A 17,410-nucleotide genomic window follows, 5' to 3' on the forward strand; every position below is an offset into this window, starting at 1 on the left:
CGGAGACAAAGTGATTTATTAGTTCTACAGCGGTGCAACTCTAATGATAAGGGAATATTAAACCTAAGCGACCAATTATTGAAATTTTAAAGCAAACACGGGGGGCAAAAAAGCCTATTCATGAGGAATTAATCCTCATTTATACTTTTGAATGTGAAAAAAAAATTGTCTAAACAGTTCCTTCATAGATATTCATGTTGAGAATTTATATGCAATGTTTTGCAGGAGAAAGAGCTGGAGAGTCTCGCAGCGATGGACGTGGAGCTGCAGAAGATCGCAGCCAAATTGCATGAGAACGCCGCATAAATCCAGCCATTCAACACTTGATGTCTTTCTGTGGGTTTGCCAATCTAATGTGCTGACAAGTGTTAAAACGCGGCAACAAAAATACGATTTAAAAAAAAGAAAAACAGCAAACCTGGAGCCTTGCCAAAGCATTGTATTGACTGGTTTCTCATTGTAGTTGTGATAGCTTGGTGTCTTTATTACATTAATCCGCATGGGAATGGCTTGGATGTTTACATATAGTCAAAAATGTGAAAAATACTTATATATGGGAGATTATCCAAATGTGTTCTGAAGAGTTTGTTCTGTTTGCACTTAATAAAAAGGAATTTTTCTGGGACCAAATAATCTTTTTTGTTTGTTTGTTTGCTTCACATCCAGAAAAGTAGTCACACATCAGAGTTTGACTTGTTTTAATTCTAAACAGATTCATCCTACAATGGAGCTGCACTTCATACTGGATAAACAAATAAAATGGCACTTTAACCAGGAGTTAAAAAAAAAAAAAAAACTAAATTAGAACTCAAGAAGCTGAGAGCATTAAAAAATATTTTATATCGGGTAAATTGTCAAGCCCTCTCAGTACACAATGACTTCACCGGCTCCTTACCTGGAACATTTAGTGAGCTCAGACAGCCTCCTCCTCGGCATTACGCCTTAATCTCCACTGATGGGAGTACGGCAGAGAAAATACTCTGATGAATACAAACCAGACACACTGTCTCTCTCACTCCAGATGTGTCAAATCAGTTCAGCAGAACGAGAAGACGACGCTGAGAGAGGGGAGGGGAGAAAAGAAAAAAAAAAAAAGGTTCCCCTACAGGCTGCTGGTCATGTGCCCTTAACAGATTTGATACTTCTGCATTTGTTTATCCTTCTGTATTGTTCAACTTCAGTTTCTTTGGTGCTGGTTCCTGGGTTTGCTGGAGGGTCGTTGGCTTGGAGTCGTCTGTGGCGACTGTGATCCCTGAGAGGAGGTAGCCCCCGCCGCCGCTCATCAGTAGCACGGGATGTGTCCTGTTGGGCAAAACCTGGCGAGTCCAGCAGAAACACAGTCAGATGATATTAACTCTGTGCGTTATAGCCAGAGGAAGTAACACGTTGGAGGGGAGAGAGTACACAAACATGCCAACCCCACTGCGGCGGCTTAGTAGACAATTCTCAGGCATTAGAAAAAAACTAATTCATAAGGAATGATGCAACAATTTAAACAAATGTTCCTAATCAGTGTAAAAACACACTTTATAAATGAAAGTAGTGTTTTGCTAAGGGAAACTGCAACAGAGACTTTACCATTACCTGTACTGTTTGTGATTATTATAGTACAATTTTACACAAATATCTGCACGTGTACTCCTCACATTCCTGAAACTGGCTCGTGAAAAGCTTTGATATAAGCTGAAAGACGACCTGCGTCATGACGATTAAGTTGGCGTGTCCACGCATATAATTTAATTATGTGCATGTACATAGGACTACCACCGCTAGAAACAGCTGAAATGCTTTAAAAAACAACTGGAAGACATTCCACAAACTGTGATTTTTACTATTACCAAAGTACAGAAATCAAATCACAAGAATCTATACTTCTATAAATGTAAAGAGTATGCTACTTGATTTCAACATTTTCCAATCACACAATTTCACAGAGAAACAGATTGAAAATGATGAGGAAAAAAGTGGAATTAAAGCAGACATGACAATGTGGTTAGCTTATTAAAGTTAAAGGGGGAAAAAAAAAAAAAAAAGAAGCCAAACACAAGTGACCTGGACGCTGAACACCTACCTGGTAATGTCTCATCCAGGTGTCTGTGAGTCGGAGGTTCACTGTGCCGCCTTCTTCTCTGAGTTTTGTGTAACACTCGATAAGAGCCTGCAGAACGAGGCGACAGAGATGAATGGATGGGCGACGTGCGCCGACAGCCATCATTCCAGCAACACGAGCATGACAGAGGTAATGATTGCAGGGATGCGAACGGTCCCGTGACTCTTTGGTCGTGACAACAATGTATTTATGGAAGACAACTTATTTTCCTCACAGCAATAGGGTGACGACAGTGGCTCTCGTGAATATATCTCACCTCTTTGTACTGGGAATAAACGACAAAGGGCCTGGACGGGGAGAGGAATTTGATCAGGCCCAGCAGGACTGGAGACGGGTGGAAGCGGCTCGCGATGACCAACCTGCAACGAGACAAAGGGATGATCAAGCAGACCTGTCTGATATGATATACGCTCAACAACACAACTCTATAATTGGAAACGTGGAGGTGCGCGCCGTCGTAAACCTGCCCGTCACGGCGGCGTGCGACATGTTTACGGCCTTTCCGCGGACGACGTCCACGCCGCATTTCACAGAGCTGGACGAGAGTCGGCACATTAGGCTGATTTAGGGCAATATTGGAAACTGTGCTGTGTGGTCGTGTTTATGATATGGCCGCTATGATGTGGAGGAGAAATCAATGGGATAACAAGATCAATGGGCTCAGATGTCACCTCCACAACAACTCGCCCATCAATCAGAAAGAGGCCGTCAGGTTTTCGGTGTTATACGACGGGAAACTGCAAAGCAATCAATTTGTTCACCTTGTGAAGGCACCTACACTAATCACCACGTGAGCGCGCGGGAAGGCAAACCATTTATTAGGGACTTTTTATGGACGCAGTTAACGGCGCATTAACCGTTCGTAAATTTTTCATCCGGGTTGTAATTGCTTTTGTTTACTACGGGTGTGAAATATGGAACTGGTGAATGCCGCGAAACCGAACATCATGTCAGAGGCAGGTGTGGAGGGGGAGGAGTAGAAACGGCGACACCGACCCGTCTGCGTTCTTGCCCTCCAGCAGGGCCGCCGCGGCCGCCAGCCGCTTCCGCTTTTCTTCCAGCTTCACTTTTTTTTCTTGAGCCTATCAGACAAACACAGAGCAAACCATGAGACCGCCTGAAAGGTGTTTTACGAATAAATCTCGGCTGCAAAGAGAGTTTGTAACAAAAGGTGTCGCTTTTGTGTTTCAATACGAGTCAACGTACTTTGGCTTCTTTGCGTTTCTCCTTCTCCTGTGCCTCCTGGTCCTGGCCGGCGTCGTCACCATCGGCGTTTGTTTCCATGTTCTGCTCCTCTGTCTCCGGCTGGTTTGGCTCCTCCTCTGCAGCCACGTTCAACTGCTTCTCATCTGCGATGACAAAATCCCAATCAAATAAATGTGAATTTTTTAAATGGTAATTGTTTAATTTCCTCATTTCGTAGAATACTTGGCATTAACGTTCGTGTTGCTATAACCCAAGATGTCTTGGCGGTTTTCGTTAGGGAACCCAATCTGTAGCTGCGGCATCTCTTCGCTGTAACCATCTTCACTGCTTAGAAAAGTCGAGTCCTACCGGCAGTGGGGTCTTTGGCAGCGGCCTCCAGGGTCCCTGCCAGCAGAGCGCTGACGTGGCAGATGGGAAACTCATGCAGCGTGTCGAGAAAATGTGCGGGGAAGCCAAAGCTCTCCACACCCGCCCGAACAGGGCCGCCTCCTGGGTACATTTGGACCACGGAGCCATAGCCTGGATGGGAAGGAAAGGAGGAGTGATTAACAAAAGTGCGGGGGTGGGAAAAAAAACCCAACAAAGGCTTTGTTGAGAAAACGCAGAACGAGACCACATGCTTCGACAAAGCTTCAGTCCACCAAACGTAACTCGCCTCCCATCCTCTCCATGACGGCTCCCAGTACGAGTCCGGCGCAGGTTTCGAACACCAGAATCTTGCTGCCGGCGTGAATGTTCGCCAGGGCCAACATCTGGGCCAGCGTGTCGTACCGCATGTGGCTGCGTCGCACGGGAACATCAAACTTCATGACGTCAACCGCCGGCTTTAAATAAATAAGACAACGTTCACAACGTGGAGCCGACCCGGCCTGCTGACTCACCAGATCTTCCCCGGTTCCCGACCGTGGTACATCATCGCCAGGATGCGACACGACGGCTTTAAAACCGCCACCGTGTTTTCATACCTGCAAATGCGCGAGATTGGGAACCGCTGATGAGGCTAATTGCGGCACGCTGCATTGATTCCAGCCGAGAACAGATTGCGAGTGTATCTTTAGAAGTGACTCACTTCTTCTTCTTCTTCTTGATGTACTTATCCTGAGCATAGCCGGTCTTATCTCTGAACGTGGAGCTGTTCTCGATAAGCTGCTCGATGATTTCCTGAGGATGAAAAAACACATCCTGTATCAAGTCTCACTTATGTTATAGTCCAACAATTAATTGATTGTTTGGAGGATAGCGCTCCCTCGAAAAGACATGAAGCGGCAGGCGGATCTCTTAACTTCCGCCATCTTCTGTCTCATCACAGCTTTAACAATAGATTAGAAGTTATTGCCATAATCAAAATCAGCAGTAAAAGTGTCTATTAGATTGTTCCCTTTTTACAAGAGACGTCACAGTGAATTACTGCAACCTGCATTGTAGACAGGTTTTACACGAGAGACCCTTCACGCTGCAATTTGAACACTCAAGGTCAAGACTCAACTCAAAGCTGCAATGAGGGAATAATCAAAATCCACCATCATTTTCCTAAAAGGTATTAATGGGGAGAGTATTCCAACTGTGATTCAAATTCATTTAAATGCTGAGATAATAGCTTTGATAAACCAACTAAGCCTGCAGTAAACAAATAGTTATATCATAAGTTCAGGTTATTTTATGAATTAAGTGTTTAGCCTTTAAAAAGCCAGAAAACAATATAAGCTTGGGATACAGCTTAGATCAAGAGTGTCAAAGATACGGCTCATGGACCAATCCTGGCAAACCACTGGGAAAATAGTAAAACTTTCAAAGAAAACTATAGATTTCTTTGAAGATCGAACCTGAACAAGTTTGTAGAATAAATAGGTGCCCCAGGAATGATACAATATTTGAATTTATAAAGCAGCTATTACAAGATTTTGCCTATGAAAATCCAAAATGACTATAACAGTTGCCATATTGCTTTGGCGTAGCTGTTTATATGTGCAAAAAAAATACCCCATTTGGAAAACAAGTGTTTATGACAATAGTCAAATAATCCATGCTACAAACTTGATGTTTACACAGAGCAAACATTATGGCAAGTGGCAGTGCTGTGATATGTGTGAAAAGTTGCTGATGTACCTGACCCTTCAGACCTTGCTCTTTGAGCGTCTCTATGTCATCTCTGGTAAGTTTCTGGGATTTGCCATCATCAACAATATTCCTGTTGTCTGTACCGGCCTCCTTTGAATCTGAGGGAAACATACAGAAGACAGTGATCATCACAAATCTTTGGCCCCTCATTCATGCAGTTGCCATGTAACAGATGTTAATGACTAATTGGAATGAAGCAAGTGATTATGACAAGTATGTTTCCTATAATAGTGGTATTTATACACACACACACCAGAGGGACCCTCTGTGTTTTGGGGTTTTCGTGGTTGTAAAATGCCTCCAGAGGCAATTTCAAATGTGGTGCCATACAAGTGTCCCACTGCACCGTCCAGGAAGAACCACTGCTTCTCAAAGATGATCTTTCTGGGGTGGGGGGGACAAGCAGAAACACTAATTAATGAACAGCATCTATTTAGGGTGCAGTGATCTGTGAACATTCTGTGACCCTTACAAATGAGCAAGTAGAATTACAATAGTAGTAGTATTTACACAATTTGACACATACTTCCTTTGCACAATCTGCACAGCCTTGAAGATGTCTCCACGTTTTAACACAATATAATCGCCTTCTTTGATTCTGTACTCCTCATCGTCGTCTCCGTTGTCCGCCATAATCAAGACGATCTGTCAGCTCCCCGGTCAGGCGAAGGCTCGCAGCCTCTTTCAGCGGATCGCGCAGTGGTCGGAAAGAAGGCACGGGTCAAAAAAGGCACTGAATTACCCTGAAGTCGAAGCAAAGTGCTGTAAATTGTTATTTCCACGTGTTAGCATTCATTTCCCTAGCCAACCGGCTAGCAAGGAGCGACATGCGTCACTTGACGCGCTGTGATTGGCTGGATGAGGCAGCGGTGGTCATATCAGCCAATAGGAGCGAAGTGTGAAGATTACGACGTGAAACGTCGCCCTCGATGAAACATCGCAACTCGCTTCCATTGGCTGATACGAGCATCGATGCTTCATGACAGCCAATAGGAGCGAAATGCGGTGTTTCGTCGCCTCTTAAAGTTAGAGGTGATCTCCGTAGTAATGCCTGAACATACACGTTAAATATGTAAAGGAAAATATTTATCTATTTGCGAAATACTCAATACTGAAACTATGGATGATCAAAAGCATATTTTCGACGAATTGAAATACACGATACTTATTAAGTAGCCCAAGTCAGAAGGACAGAATGATACATTTGTGTGTGTTGTTCCATGTTATGTAGATATATATATATATAGAGAGAGAGATCAGTAATGTCATTATGTTACCCATATGATGAAAATAATCTAAATCTAAAGATTATCCCAATCTAAATAGTAAAAAAAAAAGAGAAGCTGGATGGGTCAAAATATCCAACAGTATAAAATTAATGGTCAAAGCATTGTTATAACAAATAAATATTCCACCAAGACAAATGTCCCTACATTCCCTGCATGTTTGTACATTGTGGAAAAATGTGTTCCAGTTTCTGGTGGATGCAGTGCATTGGTATACGCTCATCCAACATTTACTCACTGATTAAGATGCAATGTTGGGAACACACATTCATTTTGTTGAAATATAATAGTGGATGTAAACACTTATCATGTCACAATATAATATGTGGTGACAGCCACTGGGTCAGATTTACAATACAATAAAAGTTATGGTAAACATTTTTGCTGTTTCAGCAGTCTCCATGTGCTACACTTGAAGCACATCAAGCCTTAGGTATATGTGGATTCAGTATCGTGGAAGATATTGGAAGATGATCTGGAAAGGCACAAAATGTTGTGCCGCTTTTGAAATACAGAATATAATTGTTACATACAGATTGAACTGTCAAAACCCCCCTTTGATATTAATATTTCATACAAAATAATATGTAAATATAATCTTTTCATGGTACTGCTGCCATCCCATCAGGTAGTAAATGCGCACCAATGTTTGAACCCTCTTCTTCAAGCATTCTTCTTGCCTTTATGCAATATCATAATGTCTTTATGAACCCACTCATGAATGATGTGCCAGCTCCACCTGCCCACCATGAGAGCACAGCAGTGTAGCAGTGAGGTGGCTGAGGGAGCAACAGAGAGCGTCCTACACCACACAGGAAAAACAAAAAACAAAAACAAAAGGAATACAATTACGTAACTCAGGGAACTTCTGAGAAACTTCTAAGCTTTAACCACATTAAAGAGGATCAACCCACACGTTTGCATTTACGAGAACCCTAAGTCAAACTATGAAAATGAAAATGAAATTTGGCATTCCAGTTATCAGGGGTGGCACAGTGCTGCAGTGGTTGGCTCCGTCGTCACAAATAGTGAAACAAGTTGTAAAATATAAAAACATCCTTTAATTTTCACAATTTCTGTTCCAAAAAAAAAAAAGACTTCTTCCCCTTTAAAAAAAAAAAAAAGGCTGTGCTCCGACGACAATCATCCAAGTTTAGTGAAAAAGACAAATCTTGACTGCACATTTCTATAAACACAATTATTCTTCGAGTGCAGATTTGACCGCTTTTAGCCATTTACAGCTGGATACACAATGACAAGTAGACCGGTGACATTGTTCTGGGAGGGATTTCTATGAATGACATTTTCTCTGGCGGTGATGCTGTCAGTGTTTCTAGTGTGCACCTCTACAGCCGACGGCTGGTGCTTTCACACTGTAACATGCACGTTCAATGAACGACAGAAGCGACTTAGGGCTCAGCGTGTCTGGATGTCGTCGCTCATTCTTGGCCTCCGGTGAGTTTATGAAACAGTTCTTCGTCTAGCGTTTCATTCTGGTCTTTAGACCGCGTGGAGAGGAAGATGTAACCGCCGATGAACTCGTGGACCACCTTGCAGTCGCAGCTCACACAGCAAAAGGCTATTGTCACATTCTGGTCAAACTCTATGGTCACCTGAAATCACACGCAAGATGTTATTCATTCAAGTATCTGCAGTCAACCTGTCTGATGTCTTCGATGGTTGAAAAGAGAGCCGCAGCGTTCGTCCACCTGTCTTATCTCCCAGTTGACGTTCCACTGCTTCATGTTGGCGAACCGCCACGTGGTGACCGGCAGGCCAGAGGACATGTCGATGCGAATCAGGCGGTTGTATGAAATCCCCAGCATCTCATCCTTCTTGCTCCCTTTGAATCTAAAACACAAATTTGGAGAGCACTTCTAAACTGACCATTCATCAACAAGCCTTTAGGCATTCAGAAAATCTCACTGCATGTTGTACCTGACAATGTAGTAGTTGATTCCAAACTCTGGAAGTGACTGCCAGGCCTGGATGAAGCGCATCTTGGCCTCCATTAGTGAGAGCCTTGCTATGTTCTGATGGGCCTCCAGAATGCGGGCGGTCAGCTTGGTGCAGCAAGCAAAAGTGCAAATTCAGCAATAACATTCAGTCACAATTTCAGTGTGACGCCACAGAACAAATATCCAGCGGGCAGAAATCAAACCAACCTGCTTGGTCTTGTGCTTCTTGGCATAGCGGGGCGAAACAAAACATTCAGCGTTCATATCCATGGCATCCAGGTCAGGAGCTGCCTGACCAGGAGGGGGCGCCAGGCTCTTCATCTGCAGGAAGGACTGAATGTTCCTCACTTCTGACTTGTAGGAGCTGTAGGCCATCGTCTTGCCTTTGGAGGCGAGGATGCACGCAGCTTTCCACTTGGCGTACTGCGTTTCCTGCGACCAGAAGACGGGGTTAAAGAACAGGCGAACGTAAGATACTTGATTACAAGTACAGATACGGTCTGAGAGTACAGAATTGAAACCGCAATGAATTTTTAAGCCATCCGGAACTTTTCGAGGTGGGTGGGGTGTGGGTGTCACAATCACAAGCATGTGAATGTGTCCGTGTTGTTACTGTAATACTGTGTCAGAGACGATACACCAGCTTAATCAGAGACACAGATCATGATTCAGCTTGACTCAGTGTATTGAGCCAGAAACCAAATTATTTTGTAAACGAAAAACAGGAAATAACCTGACTTTGATAACTATTGCCTTCAACTCCTTTGTTCTTTCACGGTAAAGACTTAATCACCATCAAAGTGGTTAAAACAAGTAATGAGCCAGTTTTTAAGAACATAAGGAGGAGAAAGCCAAGATAATGTTTGGATATTAAAGAACCACATCCTCTAAAATGTTGCTCTGATACAATGATGAATTACAAAATGCTTCATTACTTGCCAAGCTGAGTAAAATGTAGAGGTTATGACAGAAAAGTGCACATCTTACGTTGTCACATCGAATGTACACCTCATTCATCCCGTCGGCCACGGGAAGCAGGAGCTTGATGCCGAACTTCTTGTCTGTGACATTGACATCAGGGACGACCTCACAACCTGTTGAATCAGGAAGGGAGAGTCATTTATTTACCAACATAGGAGCCACATGGCCAATATTTTATCTTTGCTATTTGCTATGTTCTTTTCTGTGTGGAGCTATGCGACAAGATTTTCCCTCTGCGATTTATAAAAGATTTCTATTGTATTCTAGTCGAGTTACTTAGTAATTTTCACATTTCTTCCTGCTTCTCTGAAACCAAAACCACGCTGAATGAAAAAAAACTGAAACAAGGTTTAAATAGTAGCACAAAAAGAACATTTCTTTTTGTATTTTACACTGACCTCGGAGGTGAAACTGTTCTATCGGTTCTGCAACGGAGGCCTCTTTGTTCTTGTAGTAAGAAATGGTGGTGTCCTTAAATACAAACCAGTACTCTTTGTACGGCCGCAGCGTCAATCTCTTGGGCCTGGTTCGAGACAGAGACGACTGTGAGCTCAAACAACAACAGATGTGACACGTTCAAAAAAGCTCTCCAGAAATGTTTTGATGGTTTATCAGACGGCCAACAGACCTATTCTAGGACAATAGTTAAAGTCAGACACGCACTCAATAATATTCATCTCCCAGTGTTATGCAGTGTTTAAATAAAAGTCGAAGTATTTTCCAGCATGTAACTAATCCCATTCATTAAGTGCACTATTGCTAGGAGCAGTGCGGCTGCAGGCAGTGAGCTTTTCAACCTGGGATATAGTGATGACACTAAGGGGACTGTGAAACACACAGCAGCAGGATCTTCTTCTTTGCGAGTTAAAATCCGGAATATTAACTGCTCTGGGTGGCGGCAACAATAAAGCACTTATGAGGCGCAGGGAGCATTGAGAGCAACAATTGCTGGTATCAAACCACCTAGATAGGAGAGAGAAATACACAGGAAACTGTACATGCAGCTGTATGTAACCAGGAAACACCTAAGAAATTTGGGAAAGCTGCATTGTTGAGTATGCATGTATTGTATGCCCGTGCATCAATGAACGGTAAATGGCAAAAGACGAAGACACTTTTTTCTCTTTCTGATACAGTAGAATATGTGTGAATGTGGGTTTACCTAAACAGCCGGAGGGAATCAGCCAGTTCTGGAATGTCTGTAATGTCTTCCTGGAGGCAAGACAAACAACGGTCAATTATCCTGCGTCTCTCTCTGTGACATCACCGTGTTAAGACATGCAATCAGCGAAGGCCTAGTTATCAACTACGGTCTAAAAACAGGTGTTTGTCCATAACGGCGCTGAGATCCGGAGGATTTGGGTTGACATTCATTCCAGAGTGGCTTGAACAATTGCGATTACCAGAATTCTGTCTGTGTGTCCGCCTTCCAGAGTCACCTCCAGGTTGGACAGAGCGGCCTCCACTTCATCGATTTCTGGTTCATTGGAGTTGTCCAGCGGTTCACTCGACAGTGTCAGTTTACAAATGTGATACTGAAAGGGTGAAAAAAAAAAGAAGTTTTTTTTAATTTTCTCTCCATTAGAAGACCCCACCAGCAATGACTGAACTGTTTATTTTTCAAGTTTAAAAAAAATAAATAAATAGTACAAACAGTTATGAAGCTCTCCGACATGACTTAAGAGGTTATGCAAGGCTGGCATGAGTCAGAGGCAGACATGAGGGCAGTCCTGTGTGCCAGCCGTTGCAGCATCGTGTCAGTGAGCGAAACACTCCTTCTGAATCACTCCGTTTTCTGAATCACAGTGCAAACAGTTGCAAAGTAACAGCCGAGGACCCAGCCAATGGGATGAAATGTAGAAAAAGGAAAGACTGTGCCTAATACGTTTGGCAATGTGGGCTTTGTCAGAGCGAACGTGTTTGCCGATGGCGCCATTATTCATACCGTTTTGTGACTTTTGTGACTCCTTCTCTCTTTTATGAGTGCTCCTGCACCTCTCCCTTCGATCCTCCTCCTCCTCCTGTGGGGTTTTCCCATGCCCTGACATGTCCTCATGTGGACTTATACACTAAAACCCTTCTTCCCTATTCTGAGATTCAAGACACAGGCAAACTCATTTGAAATCCGCCGACATCGCATTACGGTACGCTGGAAAAATTGTTGTTTATGTTCAAAAAACCGCAGGAGCTGGTATTTACCTCAACTGAAACAATGCGTGTAAGTGTAACACTTAATAGAGTCAAAATTATAATTTTGGAACTTACTTAAGTGCTTAATTAGATATTTTTTAGAGTGTCTGTATCTTTGTATCTCCTGTGTGTTTATTTTTCAAAGGCTTTTTAATTTGACTCTCTATATTTGAGCATATTTATATATTATTTTGTCTACTTTACATTCTTAAAACTGGCTTCTCATTTCCCTCAACATTGATGGAGTATTAATCACCGTTAAAGGCAAATACCGGTGCAGCTGACAGTCACAGTTATTCATACGGAAGCAGCAGAAAGTAATACATTGAGGAGTGATTGCTAATGATTAAACTGACGTATCCATGCTGACAAATGTAGAATTTCAATGAAAAAGTATAAACTGTACTTTTAGCGTCGTCTGCTTTACACAAGTAAATACAAGTATCTGTATTTTTCAGGAGTTTACAGGTTGTGTTCATGGGTCCATAATCACTTTCTCACCTTAATGACGAGCTGGTCAAAGGATTTGAACCAGCAACCTAAAAAGCTTGCCACTCTCTGCACGAGGCCATCAAGTGGAAGTGACAATGAAATAAGACACTAATCTAGCTAATTATAATTCACTGATTGCATTGTTGGATATATCGCCCCCCCCAAAAAAACAACAACAAAGAAACAGAAAAAGTATTTGCTTTCACCTGTAAAGAAGCAAACATTAGCATTTCTTCCTCAGTGCAGTCTATCTCTTCTAACAGGATGGACCAGCGAGCTTGTTCATATAGCTGAGTTATCCTGACGGCGTCGTACTGAAACACAAAGACACAAAGACATATACATATTAGCGTTCTGTTCATTGGCTATATATGGGGGCTTTCCGGCAAACAGCGTGGATATTTTTGGGATGCACTCTCAGCTTTCTTACTTTCGGATTGAGGTCGAAGAAGACGTTGTATTTAAAACGGAGCAGAAGCTTTTCCTCGTCTTGGATATCCTGCTCCATAAGGGAACGAGAAGAGTCCAGCCACCTGTCAGTCATGACAACAATCGATTTACATGAGCTGCACGTGCAATTAGCAGTCCAATTATGTAATGTAACCCTGACAGATTTAAGTTTCTACCCGGAACTGTTGGCTGCTTTGTCCGTCAGTGACAGTGGCTGGTACATCTTCGCGAGCTCAGCTGGGGGCAAGTTTGGCTGAGATTCTGCGAGGGGGTTTTCTCCGAACCAAAGGCTGGTGGCAGATAATGGCATCCCATTCTCCGGGTCATAGGTGGCTGTCATGGTCTTGCTGTACATGGGGCCTATGAATAAGAATAGACAACAGTTATTATCATCGCATTGCAGAGACTTCTAATTGAAGTCGACATGAGTGAGTTGAAAAAGAAAAAAATAGCAGCCAGAAACTGCAAACAAAGAAGGAACAATTTGACCAAATGCTTGCAAAAAAACACCAAGAAGAGGAAACTCAAAAGGGAACATATTTGAATCGACTTTAAAGGAGGGAGAAATGAGAGGATTTAATTATAGTGATTTCGTGTTGGTGTGGGATCTGAGCTCGGAAACGGAGGAATGGGAGAGTGGGTGCTCCCGAATAACACGGCAGCGTGCTGAACTCTTCTTGCAGATCCCGCAGTTTAAAACTGTAGCCTCTTGCCTCTCATATGTACAGTAGGTTGAGGCATTCAAAGTTATTCGCTCACATATAATATCATGAAAAGTACAGTAAAATACCAACCAAAGCATGAAGACTCATTATGGAAAGTTAACCGAGCTTCAGTATGTATTCTGGTTGAGAAGCTACTGCAGAATTTATAGAATCATAATAGGATTAAGTTTCCGTGGAAGAGATAGCGTCTGTTGCAAGGAAACGACTACAACCGTTGCATAGTAATGTGTACATGCCTTCTTCTTCACTGCACGGCCTGCTTTAAAGACACATACTGCGAAGTAACACCAGCAACTCTCAAAAGCTCCAATTTTGATTTCTCAGACTTTTGAGTGTTTTGTCCACATGTCTGCCATAAACACACGATATCTTGATTCGTTGAAAAAGAAAACAATTTTGGAATGAATTCACTAAAATTGTCCATCATCTGACAGTAAAATCACATACATCCATTTCAATAAATACAATATTCCTTTCCATCCTCTTGAGTAGATTTAAATCATACCATCCATCAAACTTCAATCATGTTTTATCCACCTCACGGTCAAAGGAGGCTGGAGTTTTAGAATCACTAATAACTAGCTAACTAACCTTAAATGTATCATGTTATAGGAGACCAGAGTGTCCCACCCCCCAAAACACACACACACACACACACACACACACACACACAGACACACAGAGAAACACAAGTAGAATAAGCACAATACAAGCAGAAAGTCCCAGGCCAAAGCGAAGACAATACATGAGTATTAAATAAAGTACCTGTTCCTCCTGCTCCCCCCCCACTAAGTAAGTCAATCTCCCACAAGTCATCTTGTGGCGAGTTTTTATCTTTCTTCTTCTTCTTCTTGGAGGGATCATCCGGAGGCTTCAGCAGGGACAGCTCCTCTGATCGCCGGATGTCTGAGGAGGACCAAAGAGAAAGAGAGAGAGAAAAAAAACTGAGCCATCAAGCATATTGGGAGAGATTAAGTTTGTCTTTTTCAGTTTTCAGAACAGAGCCACTCACTGAGGATTCTGCAGATTTCTGCCACTGCTTTGAAGACCACACTGGAGAAGCTGACTGTTAGTTTGATGGTTTTCATATTAGGGAGCTGCAGCAGCAGCGGTTTGTGCTGAGGTGTGTAACGCAGGTCAGCATCAGCCTGTGGAGCAAAACGTATCAATTATATGACCTTCAGATCAGAAATAGATACTGATGGGCTCCATGTTTATTTTTTCTGTCTTTTGGTTGGATTCAAGGACAATTCCCCCCCCTTTTCCACACTTCCTAGTAATAAATAGAGCCAACTGTGAAAAGGTGTTTTAGACTATGTTGATAATGTAGATCGCTTTCATTTTAACTGTATGTCTTCTGGGGCTTGATCAGTGTAACATGTGTTATAATATTGGATGGATTCAACTGCTCAACACAAGTTAATAAAAATGACATATCGGTCTGTGAGTGTTGGGATATACATGCGTATGCAGTTTCCAGGGGAGCCTGTATTATATTTCTCCATACGCCAAAGAGCTTGAAGCCCACTATACCAAATCTTTTTTTTTTCTTTTTTAATCATGCATTGACTGAAGGAAACCTTCTCATGGGAATTCAAGTCGTTTTCTAATTTCTCTGCGATATTTTTCTTGGGCAAGCGTTGAATTGTTTTGGGGGTTAAGTGATCAATCATCATGAACCCGCATTACCTGAATCCCATACTTGTCCAAGGTCCAGTGAGTCTTCAGCAGCCAGCACTTCCTTTGCTCCCACCACAGAGCGTGGTCTGACCAATCCTGAGGAGCCTCTGCGGTCAAACGGAGGAATTCAAACCATCATTACCACCATATAACAATCACAATTCCAGTCTCATTGAAAAGGGTGCTCTGCATTTAACCCATCGCGAAGAAGCAGTGGGCAGCCACGGTGCAGCTCTCGGGGAGCATTCAGGAGTTATGGGGCCCTACAGTGATGATCCATTGGCTGAGCAAGACGCTTGATTCCAGAAAGCTCCCAGGGTGTTGCACAACGGCATCATGCTAAATGCAGAAGACACATTTTCATAGCACTACATTTTATATGCCGCCAATGAGGAAATGTAAATGCAGGTCAATTTTAAAGGGTGTTGGTCGTTGGTCGTTGGTCCTGGCTGTGAAGCTGCAGCTAAACCCTCGAGCAACACAAATACTACCAGTACCCTCTGTTGTATAGGCGGTGTGGTTTAATGAAACTACCTGACATCATATTATGGTGCTGGGCTGAAATCAGTCTGTTGATGACAAGTCTGTTAGTCATCTATTATGTCTCATGCTCTTTAAACCACCTTCACATCGGTTACGTTAGCTCCTCCGTATTTAATGGTGATTGTAAAGAGATGTAACTTGGGATTACGGCTGAACTTTGGCCCCCGGGGCTACACAAGCCGACGCAGTGTGACGAAACAATGGCAGAGTGGTGTAGAGAAATGCAGGGCAAACAAGGGTGTGGTGGCTTCACTTAACAGAGCCGCTGTGGGAGCCGGAGAAGTCGGCTCTAAAACAAAGTCCAGCAAAGGTACACTTTGACCACATTAGCCAAGGACAGTGCCAGCAGTGTGGTGAAGGCCATTCCTTCAGGCAACAATGCATCCGTCTTTTAACTCATCCCGGACACTCACTGATTTTCTCCACTAGTTTGAGCATAAGTCCTCCGATGTGCAAGTCTCCTTTCACCCTCAGTTTAAACTTCATGGACTCGTCTCCTTCTTTTTGATCGATCTGCACGGACAGCTCCCATGATGTCTCCCCGTACTCGGCGGCCGTGATCATGTCTCTGCCCTGAGAAGACAGAGGGGAGATAGTGCAGTTTATAAGCAGAAGGAACAGTGTTTTGGATAACACCACCACAGAGACACCACAAGGCTTAAAAAAAAAGAAAAAAAAAAGAAGAAAGAAAGAAAGCACGTCTGGCAAAGGGAATTTGCGAAAATAATGTTACGCTTCTGTGTTTGAAACATCTGCGATGAAAACATGAGAGTGGATGAAGTGTGTCTCAACATTCTGATTGACTTGGCCGTGAGTTAACAAACACAGACCTCTTCGCAATTCTGTTATAAGTGGCCACATATGGAACATATTTGAATCCTGCTCCTGCTGCAGTGTCTCCGCACTGATGCCGCAGCCCCCGAAGGACTTCTTTCAGCCAATACATTCATATCAAGAAATGCACAGACAGGACGATGTAGTGGCTACTGCCGGCAAGAAAAAGAGATGAGACTGCAGATCATCCCGACTACACACAATGGACACAAACACAATGGTGCAGTCCTGCACATAACGCCGGGCTCGATGATTGGTTGATTTCAAATGATACAGAGTGAACGGATGAGAGACTTGGAGCAGGTAGGAAAGGGGAGACGAGCGGAGGAGGAGCAGGGAGGGGGCAGCTGAGGAATGTATGACGAGCAGGGACACGAATCCCGCACAGGAAGGACCATGCAAAAACAGCAATCTACACACACTGCACCAATCTCCCTTCATTTCAGACCCAAACTTTTGCAAACGCAGAGTCACACAATGTCTGACACACACTGGTCCAGACCAGAGGGATTATCTGAAGTACTTGTTTGATTTGTCCCGGGCCGCCCAGTGGATGTGTGTTTTGTGTGAAACCGAGTGGCCAGGAGGCTTGGTTTAATGAACACACTCTGCTTTTCTTTGTGCTGCTCCCTCCCTGCACTGCATGCAGCTGTAGGGTATGCTTAAAAGTTTCAGCATGCATGCCTGCTGAGGGAAGACCTGTTGAGATGCGTTGGAGCGTGATAAATTTACTCCTACAATTTTACTGTAGGGGCAAAAAAAAAAAATAATACCAATACGTGATAGTGGGCGTAATGGTATGATCTAGTGCTTGTCAACATTGTGAAAACAAGCTAT

General features: G+C 43.2%; 2 protein-coding genes across 2 annotated transcripts; both read right to left on the reverse strand.

Annotated features, from left to right (window-relative positions):
• Positions 1-732: 732 nt before the first annotated feature.
• Positions 733-6,229, reverse strand: trmt6 (tRNA methyltransferase 6 non-catalytic subunit). Its single transcript, XM_080514474.1, has 12 exons — positions 5,961-6,229; positions 5,688-5,818; positions 5,423-5,532; positions 4,386-4,477; positions 4,198-4,281; positions 3,972-4,096; positions 3,665-3,835; positions 3,317-3,459; positions 3,107-3,192; positions 2,367-2,469; positions 2,072-2,158; positions 733-1,316 (listed from the first exon to the last, which is right to left on the reverse strand). The coding sequence occupies exons 1-12, from the start codon at positions 6,065-6,067 to the stop codon at positions 1,155-1,157; spliced, it is 1,401 nt and encodes a 466-aa protein (XP_080370600.1). The 5' UTR covers positions 6,068-6,229; the 3' UTR covers positions 733-1,154.
• A 1,688-nt stretch (positions 6,230-7,917) lies between these two features.
• Positions 7,918-16,303, reverse strand: fermt1 (FERM domain containing kindlin 1; the record flags this gene model as incomplete). The annotated part of the gene is made up of 15 exons (XM_080513599.1): positions 7,918-8,333; positions 8,430-8,571; positions 8,659-8,783; positions 8,886-9,110; positions 9,666-9,772; positions 10,058-10,182; positions 10,822-10,871; positions 11,063-11,194; positions 12,548-12,655; positions 12,772-12,874; positions 12,968-13,151; positions 14,282-14,422; positions 14,529-14,664; positions 15,206-15,303; positions 16,153-16,303. The coding sequence occupies 15 exons, from the start codon at positions 16,301-16,303 to the stop codon at positions 8,160-8,162; spliced, it is 2,001 nt and encodes a 666-aa protein (XP_080369725.1). The 3' UTR covers positions 7,918-8,159.
• Positions 16,304-17,410: the final 1,107 nt, after the last annotated feature.

The sequence above is a fragment of the Blennius ocellaris genome (genome assembly GCF_963422515.1).
Source record: "Blennius ocellaris genome assembly, chromosome: 18".
Lineage (NCBI taxonomy): Eukaryota > Metazoa > Chordata > Actinopteri > Blenniiformes > Blenniidae > Blennius > Blennius ocellaris.

What these genes read in the sequence shown, in the direction of transcription:
- trmt6 (XM_080514474.1), bottom strand. Translation starts at nt 6,067, where the DNA reads ATGGCGGACAACGGAGACGACGATGAGGAGTACAGAATCAAAGAAGGC. An exon ending in GTGCAGATTGTGCAAAGGAA is followed by an intron (nt 5,819 to 5,960) that starts GTATGTGTCAAA and finishes CCCCCACCCCAG; the next exon opens with AAAGATCATCTTTGAGAAGC. An exon ending in TGCCAAAGACCCCACTGCCG is followed by an intron (nt 3,460 to 3,664) that starts GTAGGACTCGAC and finishes TTGTCATCGCAG; the next exon opens with ATGAGAAGCAGTTGAACGTG.